We start from the raw sequence: 14,747 nt of genomic DNA on the forward strand, positions 1-14,747 counted from the left end.
TGTGAGCGAATCAATTTGAGGCATCATTTCCATCCTGTGGCAGTTACAACTGCCCTCAGAGTTATCAAGACCAGGAACATCCTAGATTCCCACCGGGCTGGCTTCCATCGCGTTAGAAAGACTAAATCTGTGCTTCCCTCAGTCCTGGATGATTTAAGAGTCTCTGCTGAGGTTAGTGGTTTCACAGTCTTGGTCCTACTGGACCCATCTGTAGCTAACCACCATTGAACAGGAAACCCTCTGGATGAGACTGATGGAAACCGGCATCTCTGGTGTGCGCTCGAATGGTCTTGCTCCTTCCTGTCGGACAGGTCCTTCTATTCTGAATCCATGCCCCTTTTGATGATCACACAAACATCCACTATGTCTCCAATTCTTTATAATATGTACACCCATCCACTTGCCAGACTCATCTATTCCTTCAACCTCTTTTTTAAATCCTACATTGATGACACCAAACTCCATCTCCAGATGGGGACTAATTGGGCATGAGTTATGATGGCCATGAACCAATACATATAGAGCCAGTGGCTCGAACAATTCAATAATGGGCTGATGAGCATCTTTGACACCAACAAATCCTGTGAGTCATAGCGCAGCAATTTGGTAACAGCATCATCTGTCAACTTGTTGAGGTTACCCTGTGGCTGTCATTGGAACATGTCTGTGGCAATGCAAATGGCCTCACCTGAAGTGTCAATGTGGGCCACAGTGGACTCCATTATGTCTTGTGCCACGATTTTGGCCTCAGCCAGCCCAGCCTTGAAGCAAGCCTGGCTGTGGGTAGGGAGCGCAGGGAGGAAATATTCAATCTTGCGCCATAACTTCTGATTGACAGGATTCCTAGGTACATAGCAAGGCCTGCCACTCGCTCGTGAAAAGCTATGGCTGACGATGGATTGTCCGGGTCCTCCTCCTCATCTCTGTCCACTGTGTACACGGTTGTGTCCTGCGGGTCTGAGAAAGCCAGAGGGGTGCTGAGCGCAGGCAGCTGTGGCGTGCTGATTTTCAGTGCCGGAGGCTGCTGAGGTGGCAGCATCGGGGCTGCCGTGACTGGTACAAGAATGGGGGCAAGGGCTGCCGTGACTGGTATGGGCATGGGGGTCGGGGGCTGAGCTAGACCCAGGGGCGTTGTGGCCATGGGTACTTGTGGCTGAGCAGGAGGGAGCATGTGCCTGATCACGTCCCTGAGGATGGTCCCCATCTGTGGTGATATCATGAGTGCGAGGAACTTCTCAAAGTATCTGTCTTCACAGGCCGGAGGAGTGTCTGATGATATAGGAATAGTGGTTGGGCCCTGAGTCTGCTGTTTCCTGGGCATGCCCTGTCTCGCTGCATAGATCCAAGTATACCAGCCCAGTGAAGTGGATGGATAGGATGTGGACCAAGTGACAGGGGCTAACCAATCCCACCTGGAAGCTTGTTCCCTGCCTGGTCTCCGAAGGGAAAAGGTGTCGGGTGAGCAGCCATTTTCTCTGGCCCCATGGCCATTTTGTTTTGCTCCGTGCCATGTGCCTGCATCGTGGAACTTGCTGAGCTGGGTCTAGATTCTACCAGTGCGCTGAGCGGTGGTGGTTGAGGCCTACCTTGCACCGCAGGTCGGGGGCCTGGTAGGCGGAGTGCCCTCGGCTGTGGTGCCGGTAGTGCCGCGTGTAGGCATCCCCTCAGACATGGGTCCGGTGTTAGGGTGTAGCTCCTTGGGTTGGGACCTGGTAATAGAGCCTTGCAGCCCCTCAGCGGTAGCACCGGTAGGATCTTGTGACCCCCCCTCGGCCTGCTGGCCGGTAGCTGGAGCAGCCTCTGTGATGTTGCTGGTCTTAGGACCTGATGGGTCCCTCCCGCTTGGGTGCTTCCTTGGGAAGGAGTCACCCTTGCAGGGTGCGGAGGAGAACAGGGCACCTACCTTGGGCCTGGTCTTCTGCTTCACAAATGCTTTGATGTCCTCTGGAGGCGATCTTTCAAAGAGCTCCCGTCACCTGGCTAGTCGGGTTTTGAGCGCATGCAGAGTCAAGGCATTGCACGCGGTACAGCGGTCCTAGCCGTGGTCTGGGCCAAAGCACCGGAGACAGAGGGTGTGGTGGGTCGTACGTTGGGAAGGGACACCTGCTGAAGCCGGCAGTTGTCGACATGCGCCTAGTAATTGAAAAGAAAAAAAGACGACAAGAATACTACTTCAGGGAAGAGCGCGTAGAATTACAAATCCAGAGGCCTGACCCAGGAGCGCGGGTGAAAGCGGTCCATTCCCATTGACGCAGAAAAGAAGACTGGGGAGTGGTGTTGGTGGGCGGAGTCAGGGGAGCACATTCTCCCAGGGCCACGCCCCAGCGCACTTCTAAATTTAAAGGGGAAGAGGATTTTTCTGGTGAAAAAGGTTCTGTCTACAGTGTAAAGTATGTAGTCCACAAATGCCAGCGGTCTGGAGGGACTATTTCCTGAGGGAGTGACAGGTTGCAATTGCCTTCTAAGGCACAACACAACGTTCCAGATAGAAAGTTTCAGTTCACTTATAAACCAATGTTCCAATTCCAAAAAGACAATATCCCATTTTGTTCGTAGTGGTTCTTCATTATGGGTGCTCTGGAGAATGCCTCCCTTTTCCAGGTGCATTGTCTTTATTTGCCAGGAGGAATGTCTCTCTTCTCTGATCCTCCTAGGTTTATTTCACAACGTCAGGGGGAATGACTCCCTCCCCTGACACTTCCCAAGCTTCTCACAATGTCAGGGGAAGGAACGCCTTCCCCTTGCCTTTCGCAGGCTTCTCACAGTGTTTACAATGCCAGGGGGAATGACTCCCTTCCTTTGGTCTTTCTCCAGCTTCTTGCAACCCAAGGAGGAATGAATCCCTTCTCCTGGCCTTTCTCAGATTTCTCTGATAAGTATATAGTAGACCTGGTTCACTATCGTGCCAGGTACTGCTATTGGCCATACAACTGTTAGTTTTCTGCAATTGGGCGTCCCAGAGTCTTACTTCAGGTGCAATTATTCATTCTAAGTCTCATTCCCAGGCTTTCCTCTCAGCCCTCTCTTCTAGGGCACTTACACCCTTCTTTATAGGACTCAAGGCCATGCTTCTGTCCCCACCAACTAGCCCCTACCTCCAGGGAGCTTCCAATCTGGCACCAGCTGGTCTAATCTCTTCCTTCCTACGCTCTCCTTGTGGTCTGCTCCAGCTACGGCATCTCTGTAGCTGCTGCTCCCAGCTGGCCTGCCTTTCCCAGGTGGACTACGCCGTCCCTTCCCTTGGGGCGCCGGCTGTCTGTTGCCAGTTGAGAGAAGGGTCCTTCCTCTGCCGACCCTTTTTGGAGGCTTCACCTTCTCACCTTGTGTCTCGGTTCCATTTGCAACACCGCCAATCTGCTTGCGGCTCCTCAAGGGATGGCTGAACGTCATCTTCAGTCTCTCTTCCCTTTTTAAGTTCCACTTGCTCACATCTTGCCCCGAATTGACTAGAATACTGGTTTTGGTTCCACGGAGTGTTCTTCATTATCCTGCGCCTCTTCTTTGTCTTGGTACTGATGTTATCATTCTCCACTGGGTTACTTGGATTATTCTTCGTCCGAGTCTTCACATATGACTCACATATCTAGTCCCTACTCTTCCTCGTCTCAGTACTTTTTAAGAAGGCGAAATGATCTACCCTACACAAGTACATGGAGGTGTGGGGAATTATGGTATCCTGTATAGAGTAGGAGGATGAGGGAGGTTGGGGTATATCCGAGACATACCGCGTTCTCCCCGGATTATCATCCTTAGTCCTATAGGGGGGATCCCTCCCCATGGGACCCACCCTCTGAGTACCATCCGCAGGCGGACTATCAGGGAGCAGCCTCAGCTACATGGCCTCATGGGACGGTCCCTCACTCCCTCACCCCTCCCAACCCCCACCCCCAAGAAGAGCAGGGACGACATCCAAGGATTCGTCACAGATTCGGGGCATGCGGCAGGGAACATAAGATTGACCCCCCCCAGCTCTTGCCCACTAGAGTTCCTTCTGTCCCTGGCCTCATCAGGCCTTCAGGTGGCAACAGTCAAAGGGTACTTGGCAGCTTTGTCTGTTAACGTCTCCGGATCAAGTGACTTTCTTTTTACGATCCTGGCTATGGCCCAATTCCTGAAGGACGTTCTGAACAGGTTTCCGCCTGTTCCTTTTGTTGTCCCAGACTGGGACCTTAACTTGATTCTCACTTTCCTCATGGTGGCAATGTTTGAGTCCTTACATTCTTGCCTAGTTAGATTGTCAACGTTGAAGACTGCCTTTCTAGTGGCAATAACATCTGCTAGAAGGGTGAGCGAGCTGCGGGCCTCAACATTCAGGACTCAGTTTCTGTGCTTTTTTTAAGGAGAAGATACCACTGAAGGTGCAGCAAGGGTTTTAACCCAAGCTCGTTTCAAAAATCAAAATGTCCCAGTGTATAGATGTACCGTTTTATACACTCCTCCTCACCTTTCCAAGGAAGAGGAGAGGTTCCACAGGTTGGCCCCAAGAGGGCCCTTAGTTTCTATGTCGCAAAACAGTGAAGTTCGGGAGAGGTGACCAGCTGTTTGTGAACTCCGCGCCATATTTTTTTTAACCAAACAGCCACTCTACACCCGTGCCCTTCCACCCTCCATTTCTCTTAAATTGGTTTAAGTTTAAACTTTTATGCAAAAGAGACTGTGCATCTTCATGTTTGGTGTGGTCTCCCTAGCTTTGCAATTCCCTTCTGTCTTACTGCGGAGCTGCCATGCATATAGAAGAAAATATTAAACCTGCCGCTATCCAATATAAACGTATGCAGTAGCCTTTGTGTTCCCAGCCAAAAGACACCAGGATTCCCTAGGGTACATGTGTGCTCTATAAAACCACTAAACCTAGACACACAGTTACACTTCTATCTCTCGAGCTTCACTGGATCCCTCAAAACTGTTCTCAAAGACTTGCCTAAAAAGGTCTATCATTCTATTCTAATGAAAGAACTGGCCACTGCTCTTCTGTCTTCATTGAGACACATAGTAAACACAACTTTCAACAGTGTTAGAACTTAAGCAACAGATAGTAATTCTTTTTTTATTAAAAAGTCTTCCATCGTCTACTAGAAACTTCAATTAATCTGCCATTTAAAGAAAAACCACTGGAAGAAGAGGTTATGCTCTCTGGTCTTTCCATGCCTGCTTCTGCACAAAGTCTGTCCTGGTAACCTGAAGAGTGACTTCTGCATCAGATGATGTTGCAAGCCTGACATTTCTGGATTTATCAGCACAATTCGACAGTCGATCTTCAAGTAGAAAATAATGAATTTTAATGACGACAGTTTGAATATTTAATAATGTTGATGTGTGTATACAATTTAAAAAAAACTCACAACTTTCATGCCTGTTATCTGAACGCCTGTTGGAGGTGTCAGGAGTTGCTTGGCTATCGCCTCTCTTTGGGTTTGATCTGTTGCACTCAAGGCCGTACGAGATCCATCTTCGTTGATCACCATTGAGGCACCGGGATGAATGTTTGGACCATTCAGAACCGCTTTTCTAAGCTCTTGAGCATTCCATGGAGTCACAGGCTGTGGATATGTTAATTTAGTTGCAAACACCTGAAAAAGGAGGTAATAAAAGATAAGTATAAGTAGACAAGCTTGGAATGTGCATAAACACACTGTAAGGAAAGGTTTGTAATCCTCAATGCAGACCGACACAAATGAGACACAGTGCAAGGGTGTTTATTGAATGTTAAAGGGTTAGTTAAACGCCTATCTAAACCTAAAGTAAGTATGGGAGCAAGCTAGAACTATCACATAATAATAACGCAGTCCTAGTCGAGTCAGTCAAAATAAAAGGGCCTATGCCAATAAACCTATTGCCAAACCTTACTTCTAAATACAAAATGGTATGGGACAGGAGTGTATGCAAAAAAAGGAAAAGGGTTCAAGAAACAATATGTCAGGACAGTTGAGCAGTTGGCCTCCCTTTCCCGCGCTTTCAGCACAGGACAAGGCAGCATGCTCGACCCTTGTGCGCACTGCCTTCCTTGGCACAAGGACACATTTCAATGGTTTAGCTGGTCTCACGCCACTCTGGCAAAGTCTTAGAAACAAAAAGGATTTTCAAAAGAAACGTCTTGTCAAAATACAGGCTTCCTCCAACTTGAAACAGTGTTCACTTTACTTGTCAAAACACACAGTATTACCCTCTTTTCCAGTGACTGCTGGTACTTGTAGTTCTTTTGTTCCTCGTACAGTTCAATATCTCAGTATCAGGACCTTCTGTGGCAAAGTCTCCTTGCCATTCAAAGTATCTTACTGCAGAGGGTCTGATGTAGCAAACAAAATACAAAAGTGCCTTTCCTGTGTCAAGATTCTCACATTCATAAGTTCACAATTGGTCTTCCTTATCCGGGCTCGGACCATGGATCCCCCTCGTCCGGGCTCAGATCCCTTTTCACACAATGTTGACAATTTGGTCTCTCTATTCTGGGCTCGGACTATGGACCCCCCCCCATCCCTTTTGACACCAGAATCGACGGTGCGTGGGATTTTGCTTGACCCGTCGCAGGGTCACTTCAATTTACAATTATTTACAACTCTTTAACTTTCATTTCTGCCACTTCTCTGCTGGATACCTTACAGAGACATTCGACTGGGCTCACATGCAAAGCCGGCACACCTCTCTCAGAGCTTTGCTCTTTTGGACTACAAGTCCCAGAATGCAAATTTGAGGTTTTGTTCCCACTTTGCCAGTTACAGGTACTTTTGGGATTAACACAAAGTTCTTGACACAATAGGTTATCCCGCCTTAGCTTCCCTCGAGCCACAGGGTCTCCATCTTTCCTCAATGGGGATTCACTTGAGGTCAGGGTCCCAGCACCTGCCCCTCAACTACCTGGGTATCTGGAACTCATCCAGGGAGCAAGCACAAAAGTGTAGCTGGAGTTTTGATTCCCTGTGGCACAGCACCCCTGCCACACTGTAGCCCCCTTTGTACTCCCCGACTTCAGGGTCTTGGCAGTCCGTCCCCCCCTTCTGGCTCCCCAAGGTTCTCCCATCTGCTGACTTCTCCTTCTGGTTGTCATGGTTGCTTCAGCATCCCCAGCTCGCTCAGAGTGTGCCTGGTTGGCTGACCTTTTATACTCTTTGAAAGAGTTGATTGTAGTCAGGTGTGAGTAGTTGCCTCCCCCCCGCCTGACTGTTGCGCTCACCTGGCTCCCACAGAGGCGTCGATCTGGACTGGACTGCTGCGGTCTCCACCAATGTGACGCGTAGAGCCGAGATGACGGACTGGACTGGTCCACTTAGCTTCGTTTGCTTGGCCCGTAGGAATATTCTTCTGATGATTTGAAAAGATGAGCTCTCTATCCTGCATTGAGCATTGGGGCATGTAGATAACCAGTTGCTTCACTGGCTCGAAGGAATTGGTGAGTTCCAGGACAATATTGACTCCGATATTCCTGGCAAGACGCCGTAAGTATGTAGTTCGTAAGAGTTCAAATGCCTGACTTTCACTCTTGTCCGATTCCTTGCAGGTTGCAGCTTGACCCTACTGAAGAGTTCCTCGTGGCAACCGGTAATGTTCTGGTAAGGATTTGTATTATCCAACACAGTTCGATAAAATAATGTCCATATGTAACCTGTTGCTTTCTCCCTTATTCAGGCGCTGAGAGAAAGTGTTTGAAGTCTCGGGGAATAATGCCTCCGGCGGTAAAATCAGGTAAGTCTTATGTGGTGAGGAGGGTTCCCTTGTTAGTCCCTTGTTTCACCTTGCTGTCCTTTTGTTTCCCCTTAGGGGCCGGGGTTCGGCTAGGATGCAGTGGAAGCTGCGCCGACCTGTGAAGAAGAATAGTACCCCCGGTGGTAAAATCAGGTAAGTCTATGGGGGGTATTCCTCTGTGTATTCCCTTGGCTCACCTTGCTGTTCTTGTCTTCTCCTTAGGTGCCAGAGTGCGGCGGGAACATGCAAGAGGATGCGGTGAAATGTGAAGATGCTGCGAAGGCCGGTGAGTTCAGCACGGCGCTGCAGCAGGCGAGGCGACGCGCATAAAATAACTTCTTTCTTCCAGCTCGAAGGCGCGATGGATCGGGAATTCAGGTAAGGATCAAAGGTATTGCTCTTGTTCTAACCTTTTCTCCTTCTTTCTCCCTTTTTCTAGGAGCTCCAAACTCGAGGCGGGCGTGGCAGAAGACTGGATGCAGACTTGCAGGCACGGTGAGCGTTATGCTGCTGGATGCAGAATAACGCAAAGCGTGTGCTGCTCTTCGGGTGTGGTTTAAATAGCCTCCAAATTTGACCCAGGTAAGTATTCCTCCCCAGCCCCACCGAGTAAAAAATTGTCCCTAGGTAAAATAGTCCCTTCCAAGCCTTGTTTGGCTTAGAGCTCTTGCAGCATGGTCTGCATCAGGTAAGTTTTAATCTATGAGCCTGGCGCCTGTGGCGTCAGGACTGACTCTCCATATGAGCCTGGCGCCATAGGCGCCAGGACTGCACCCAAATAGCCCCTAGCGGGGGTTGTTGAGCTTGCTTGGGGTAACCTGATGCCTGCTTCCGGGGTTGCTGGACTTGGTCTGGGTCCCCGTGGGTAGGCATCATGACACTGACCTTGCCTGACGTCATTATCGGGACAACATGGAAACTGACCATAGGAATCCATTTCCCATGGATTCATATGGGTAATCCTCAAGACTCCCATCTGCCTCTTCGTCCCAGTAATTGGACCTCTAGAATGGAAGTAGGGATTGTGGGAGTTGTAGGTTTTCCTGGAAATCATGGAAAAACCATGTAGGTTTTTTTCAGGATGAAGGGGGGCAAATGTATTGTGATGGGTACATGGATTTTCTATTGGGTTTAAATGTACCTGGTTGTTCTCTTTTTCTTACAGAAAGGTACCGAGGTATGATGGGACTCTGCTGACAATATCCCATGACAACTGAGGGGATGCCAGGTAGGGGTGTATCGGAATGGGGAGAATACCATGTCTCGGCCGAGGGCGTGTCTCCCATAGTCCCCAGGGATCCCCTGCCCAGGTGACTCTCCCTCGCTTGTCCACCCCCAGGGTTGGGATCGAAGAGCGATGGCCCTCACCTATCCACCTGAACAAAGGATCCCCAGGAATAGACTATAAGAACCGCCTCAGATTTCTCACAACAAACAAACAATTATTTGTTATAATGACTTGAGTACAGATGCATTCCTGTAGAAGAATCTACAGAGCCTCAAGTTATAGATTGTAAACCTTATTTAATTTGCAAATCTGAACTGAAAACTAGCCAGAAGATGAGATAACTAATGGGACAAATTTAAACAGCCTACATTTTCAAGTTTTAATTATAAAACATACTTCCGACTTATAAAAAAGGAATAATGTTTAGTGCATAATCCGCATACTTGGTTTTGTATGGTATATAAACGATGTCAGTAAGAAGATCTGGGTGTTTCCCTTTTTGCTGTAGTGAGTCTTTGGTTCTGTCCTCGATGTAGGTCTTTGGCAAAGCTTGTGAAACAAAGGAAGACGTAGCTCAAGGCTCCTTCAGAGGCACTGGAAATGTGAAACCTTAACTTTTAATTATCGTTTGATATTGGATATCTTAGTAGGAGAGGTGAAAGAATGCTTGCGCAAGGGTCAGTCATGATATTAGGGTATTGACCAAATGAATAATTTGGTACCAACAGTAAAACAACATGTTTAAAATTCTAGCAAAATGCTGGCCTTGGAACAGGTACTGAGTGCTAAAGACAGGCAGCCAGGAAGGACATATACAATTGGGTTAAGAGAAGCGCAAATTAATCTGCAGCTGATAAACATTAACCCATTTAGGGAGAAATTAGGGGATGTGTCCACTTTATCATTAACTAGGAGGATGGGATTAAGCAATCTGCTGCAGGCAGGGCTTGACAGAGAATAGTTAAAAAATCATTGTTGGACATTGGAAGGCAGTGCTTGTGAGAAAAAGAACAGAGGCAGTGCAAGGTTTACTGAGGAAATGTGCACAGAAACGAGAGCAAACCATTCCTTGGGCACCTTCAGTACAAACAAAAGAAGAAAATAGAAAAACATGGATTTCCTTTTCCCAATTTGTATTGAGTTTGGTCCTACCAATCCATGATTTTTAAATGCATGAAAGCTGGCATGCAACTCCATAAGTCCATGCATCCCAAGGAGCTGCACTGGCCTATGCTAAGAATTGCTGCAATAAGATATTGAAAAATACAAACCAGCATTCCCTTTGACGTGAAAGGTTTGGATACAAAAGTTGGTGTGGATAGGGCGCCAGTGCAGAACCCATTATTAGGGAAGGGTGCTGAAATGTCATTGACATAGGTCTGTGAGGTGCATGCAGGGCCAACCCCCATGGACACGGCTGGGGTTACAGGAAATACTGATGTGGAGCTCATCTAGAGTGAGTATTGCTTGCAACCTGCAAAAGAAGGGTTTTTGAGTTGTGTCCAAGAGGAGCTGCAGCGAGTTTACCTAGATAATGTAGGCACAGGGCTTACAGAGATTGCCTCAAACTGCTATTACTTAATACTAGATTCATGTTGAAATATGTACTAGAAGTTGCATCCTATTATTGAGAGTGAAAATGTAGATATATGTTCTTTAAACAGAAACCTGGAGCTATGATGCGACAGGACCCACCTTGGCCCTTGCCATTCCGAAAGACTACAATTTGGTACACCAAGATAAGAAGGGGAGTAGGGGTAGCTTGTATTCATAAATCAAATCTAGACATATGGGAAGTGGAGATACCAGCCATTGATGGAAATGAAATGAAACATATAAAGATCCGGACTAATGCCGAAACTACTTTGAATATGATATTAGTTTAACAACCCCCTACTCCCATGCCTGATTTTGCGAGCACTTAAGTAATATCCTACTGCCCCATCTTGAAACCCAATACCAGAGCAATAGTCCTTGGTATAAATAGTATACCAGAGTATAGTTGTGCAATAGCAATGACATCATGACCAAGAGGTTGGAAGATGCCCTGAACAGTTTAGGCTTCAAGTAACATGTGTTTACTTCAACAGATGAAAAAGGGAACACTTTAAATTGGATACCCTCACAGAATACCAAGATTGAAGACCTACATGTTCTACCATGTCCATTGTCTGATCACTTTTTTTATACACTGCAGTGTAATTTCAGAAAAGTCTATTGTGACTAAAGGAGGGGGGAAAGAAAAGTATATTAGCTAGGAATTTAAAAAAAATAGTAGAGGCATTAGTGACGTGGCTAACACTCTTGACACAGAAAGTGGCAGGACTTGTAACAACTAATGGTGTTGCCAGAGCATATAGGCAGTCCATGCAGGAACCACCGACTCTCTAGCCCTGTTAAAAAACAAGTTGGTTACTGAGAAGAAAAATAACTCATTGTTCTCGTTCGATCTAAAAAAATTGAAAGCCATGAAAAATAAATGTTTTATGCATGGAGAGCTTCACAGTGTGCTCTTGGCAAGGATATCTGGCAGTTATTGCAGCCAAAAAGACTACCTACGACATCAGGATCAAGAGTGCACATTCCAATTCTAAAGAACTATTTAAAATATTAAAGGAATTGGAATACCCTTGTAAGGGTAAATCAGACACCATTGTTAAGGATGCTGCATGGTGTACTATGATCCAAAAAGCTATGCTAGGGACACTAGATGATATAAAAAGGAACATAGAGAGTAACAGGAAAGCCTGCACTCTGGAAGCAAGTCCCTTAGAGGATTGTAATCGTCCGTCCGATACTCAAGTTCATCAATTCAACTATTTCGGAAAGTGAACTTGCCTTGATCATTGCTAACTTAAAACCTACCAATTGTAAAGGTGATCCATGTCCAGCCTTGATAATTAAGGAATGTGCCCCTCTATTGATGGGCACACTTTGTACATTTGTGAATGCTTCAATCCAAGAGAATGATCTCCTGTTGTTACTTAAGAACTCCTGGATCACCTCCTTGCTTAAGAAACCTGGTTTGTGCCTAGCAACTCCGGGAAGAATTACCTGCCAATAACAAATACCCTGTTTCTTCTGAAGATTCTGGACCGGGTGGCGTATTTGCAGGCAATAGCATGGAACAGAGAGGGCCCTGCTTGATTTGAAATCTAGGTGTTTACAGTTTATGGATAAAGGGCTACCTGTGATGTTGATGCTGTTAGATCCATCAGTCGCCTTTGACCTGGTAGACCACATTAAGTTGGTCAACAGGTTAATGGAGGTGGCACTCTTTTCTGACAACGCTGCTCTCTGGATCGCGTCCTTTTTAAGCAATCGAGTTTGTAGAATTTGGAGTGAGTTGGCTGAAGCCCCCCAGCAACCCTGAATTATGGTGTGCCTCAAGTAGCTTGCTTGTCCCCTTCCTTATATAGTATTTTTACAGTCCCTTTTTTATTTATTCAAAGAGAATCATATAGGTTTTACAAACTACGCAGATGACACTCAATGTATCATTCCGCTCTCAGGAGTGAATGAGGATGACGAAAACAACATCAATAAGGTCTATGAAATCATCCAGTTATGGATGATGGATATTGGTCTGGCGCTCAACAAAGAAAGGACAGAGCCGATTGTGATGGGTACAAAAAATAAAATTAAGAAGTTGGGACCAGAGTACAGACATTTCCTAGTGGCAGGATGTTATATTGAAAAAGATGACGACCCTGGGCACTGCCCTAGATCAGTGGCTGAATATAAAAGCTTGGATTAAGGGCTTGGTGTCTTCTACTACATATCATATCAAATTACTTAACCCCTTAAGTGCCAATATATCTCACACTAATTGTGAAACTGTGGCCAGGGCAATTGTAGGGCCAGAAATTGACTATTGTTTTCATCTCTTGGTAGGAATTGCCAAACCTGACTATTGCACGGTTACAAATGCTACAAAACAGTATGGTTAGAATTATTGTCTGCCTGAAGAAGAGAGATCATGTATCAGACGCTAGACGCAGCCTACATTGGTTGCCTATTGATGCTAGAATCAACTTTCGGTTGCTGGTGATTACTCACCGATGTGGTAAGGGCACCAACCCCGGCTACTTAGTTAAGGCTCTGACCTATATATCTCACGCCAGGACTCTTCCATCTAATAATTCTAATCAACTACAAACTCCAAAGTGTAATCTTACTCAGGTTATGAGGTGCGCATTCTATGTGGCTTCGCCTAAGGCCTGGGATGCCATGCGCCCTGATATCAGGGATACTAAATCTATTGTAACTTTCAGGAAAGGGATTAAGACACTTGTATTCAAATAAGGAATTTTCCACACTTTTCTCTATCCCTGCCTTTCTCTTTATTGTAGTTCTCCGGCCTTGGTTCTCTGTCTGTTGTCATGCTTGTCTGTGTTAATTCGTTGCACCCTTAAGCCTCCGGATCCTGTGGAGCGCAATATAAATAAAGTAAGAAGCAAACCAATTGGAAAAGAATGACACATCAGCAGACGGTACAAACATACAGATACTCAAGTAATTTGGCAAGGGGAATATTTGAAGAAAAAGGCAGAAATCAGACTCTAGATTTGTTTACCAAAATAGGAGGGTGGAATACATTTTGTATTCTGTTAAACAGCGTTTTATAGACTTTTCAAGGACAAGCTGTACATGATAACAAAAGAATAATATAAAGCTCAGACAAGGCAGAAGGCATGCTTTATATTGCGTTTATTGAAGTTTACAGGTGACAACCCCAAGTACAGCCTCTTCTCTCAGCCAAGGTTCTTCAACTGACTGACCAGATCCCCAAGTCATGTTACTTCATACACATTCCATCCCTCACACTCCATGTTCCATCTCCCTTTGTAAGTCACATCACAAAACAGAATTATGTGTTTCAAACTCTCCTTACTCTCTGTGAATTCAAACTTATGCCAGCATTAGCATAAAATGGAGTCTACAGTTCATTAACCAATTATGCTCTTTGCTGCATACTTCCACCCTATAACAGTGAGGCATATATATATATATATATATATATATATATATATATATATATATATATATGATACATTACTCACCGTAATCGTATTTCTAATGCTTGTATCTGCTTAGATTCACATGCTGTGCATAGGCCAACATCTAGTGGAAGCTGTGGAGTTTTACAGTTTGTTTTTCGAAACTCGAAAATGGGCGTCGACATAGGGCGAGCCAGTAATACTATCCCTAGTGTGACGTCCACTGTACCCATGATCCCTCACGCGTATAAGGACCCTCAGATTGTATTTTTTCTGACATGCAGTAGTATGAGGAGTAGCGTGAGTACAGAGTATCCAAGCAGATAAGATAGATAAGACTACAAGCATCCATGCGCCTTCTCTCAGAGGGGAGAAGGGTGGGTGCATGTGAATCTAAGCAGATACAAGCATCAGAAATACGATTCCGGTGAGTAATGTATCCCTTCTGAGGCTTGTGGAATATGCTTAGATCACATGCTGTGCATAGATTAGCAAGCAGTGTTAGAAGAAGGAGGTGAGATGTGAGAAGGGTCATGAGCAAATAAATGTCTTAGAACAGCTTGTCCCACTTGAGTATCTGTCTTGGAATGAGTGTCAATGCAGTAGTGCTGAGTAAAGGTGTGAATAGAGCTCCATGTAGCTGCTTTGCAAATTGTGTCAAGGGGTACATTTGCAATGAAAGCCAGAGTGGCCCCTTGGCGTAAATCGAGAGTTTTATCTGAAAGGGAGTAACACAGCTAGATACATTTGACTATCCATTTTGAGATGGCACCTTTAGAGACGCAGTCTCCTTCTCTGCCTGTAGTTACGGAGACGAACAGTTGATCTGTCTTTCTTAG

General features: G+C 45.9%; 1 protein-coding gene across 1 annotated transcript in view; it reads right to left on the bottom strand.

Moving 5' to 3' along the window:
- POLR1A (RNA polymerase I subunit A) overlaps positions 1-14,747 on the bottom strand; it is a 1,786,762-nt gene that overhangs the window by 870,916 nt on the left and 901,099 nt on the right. The window contains exon 12 of the mRNA XM_069632173.1: positions 5,343-5,570. Within this exon, the coding sequence (XP_069488274.1) occupies positions 5,343-5,570 (228 nt within the window). The remainder of the gene's footprint in view (positions 1-5,342; positions 5,571-14,747) is intronic.

This window comes from Ambystoma mexicanum, chromosome 6q (genome assembly GCF_040938575.1).
Source record: "Ambystoma mexicanum isolate Mex_15411 chromosome 6q, UKY_AmexF1_1, whole genome shotgun sequence".
In the NCBI taxonomy this organism is placed as follows: Eukaryota; Metazoa; Chordata; class Amphibia; order Caudata; family Ambystomatidae; genus Ambystoma; species Ambystoma mexicanum.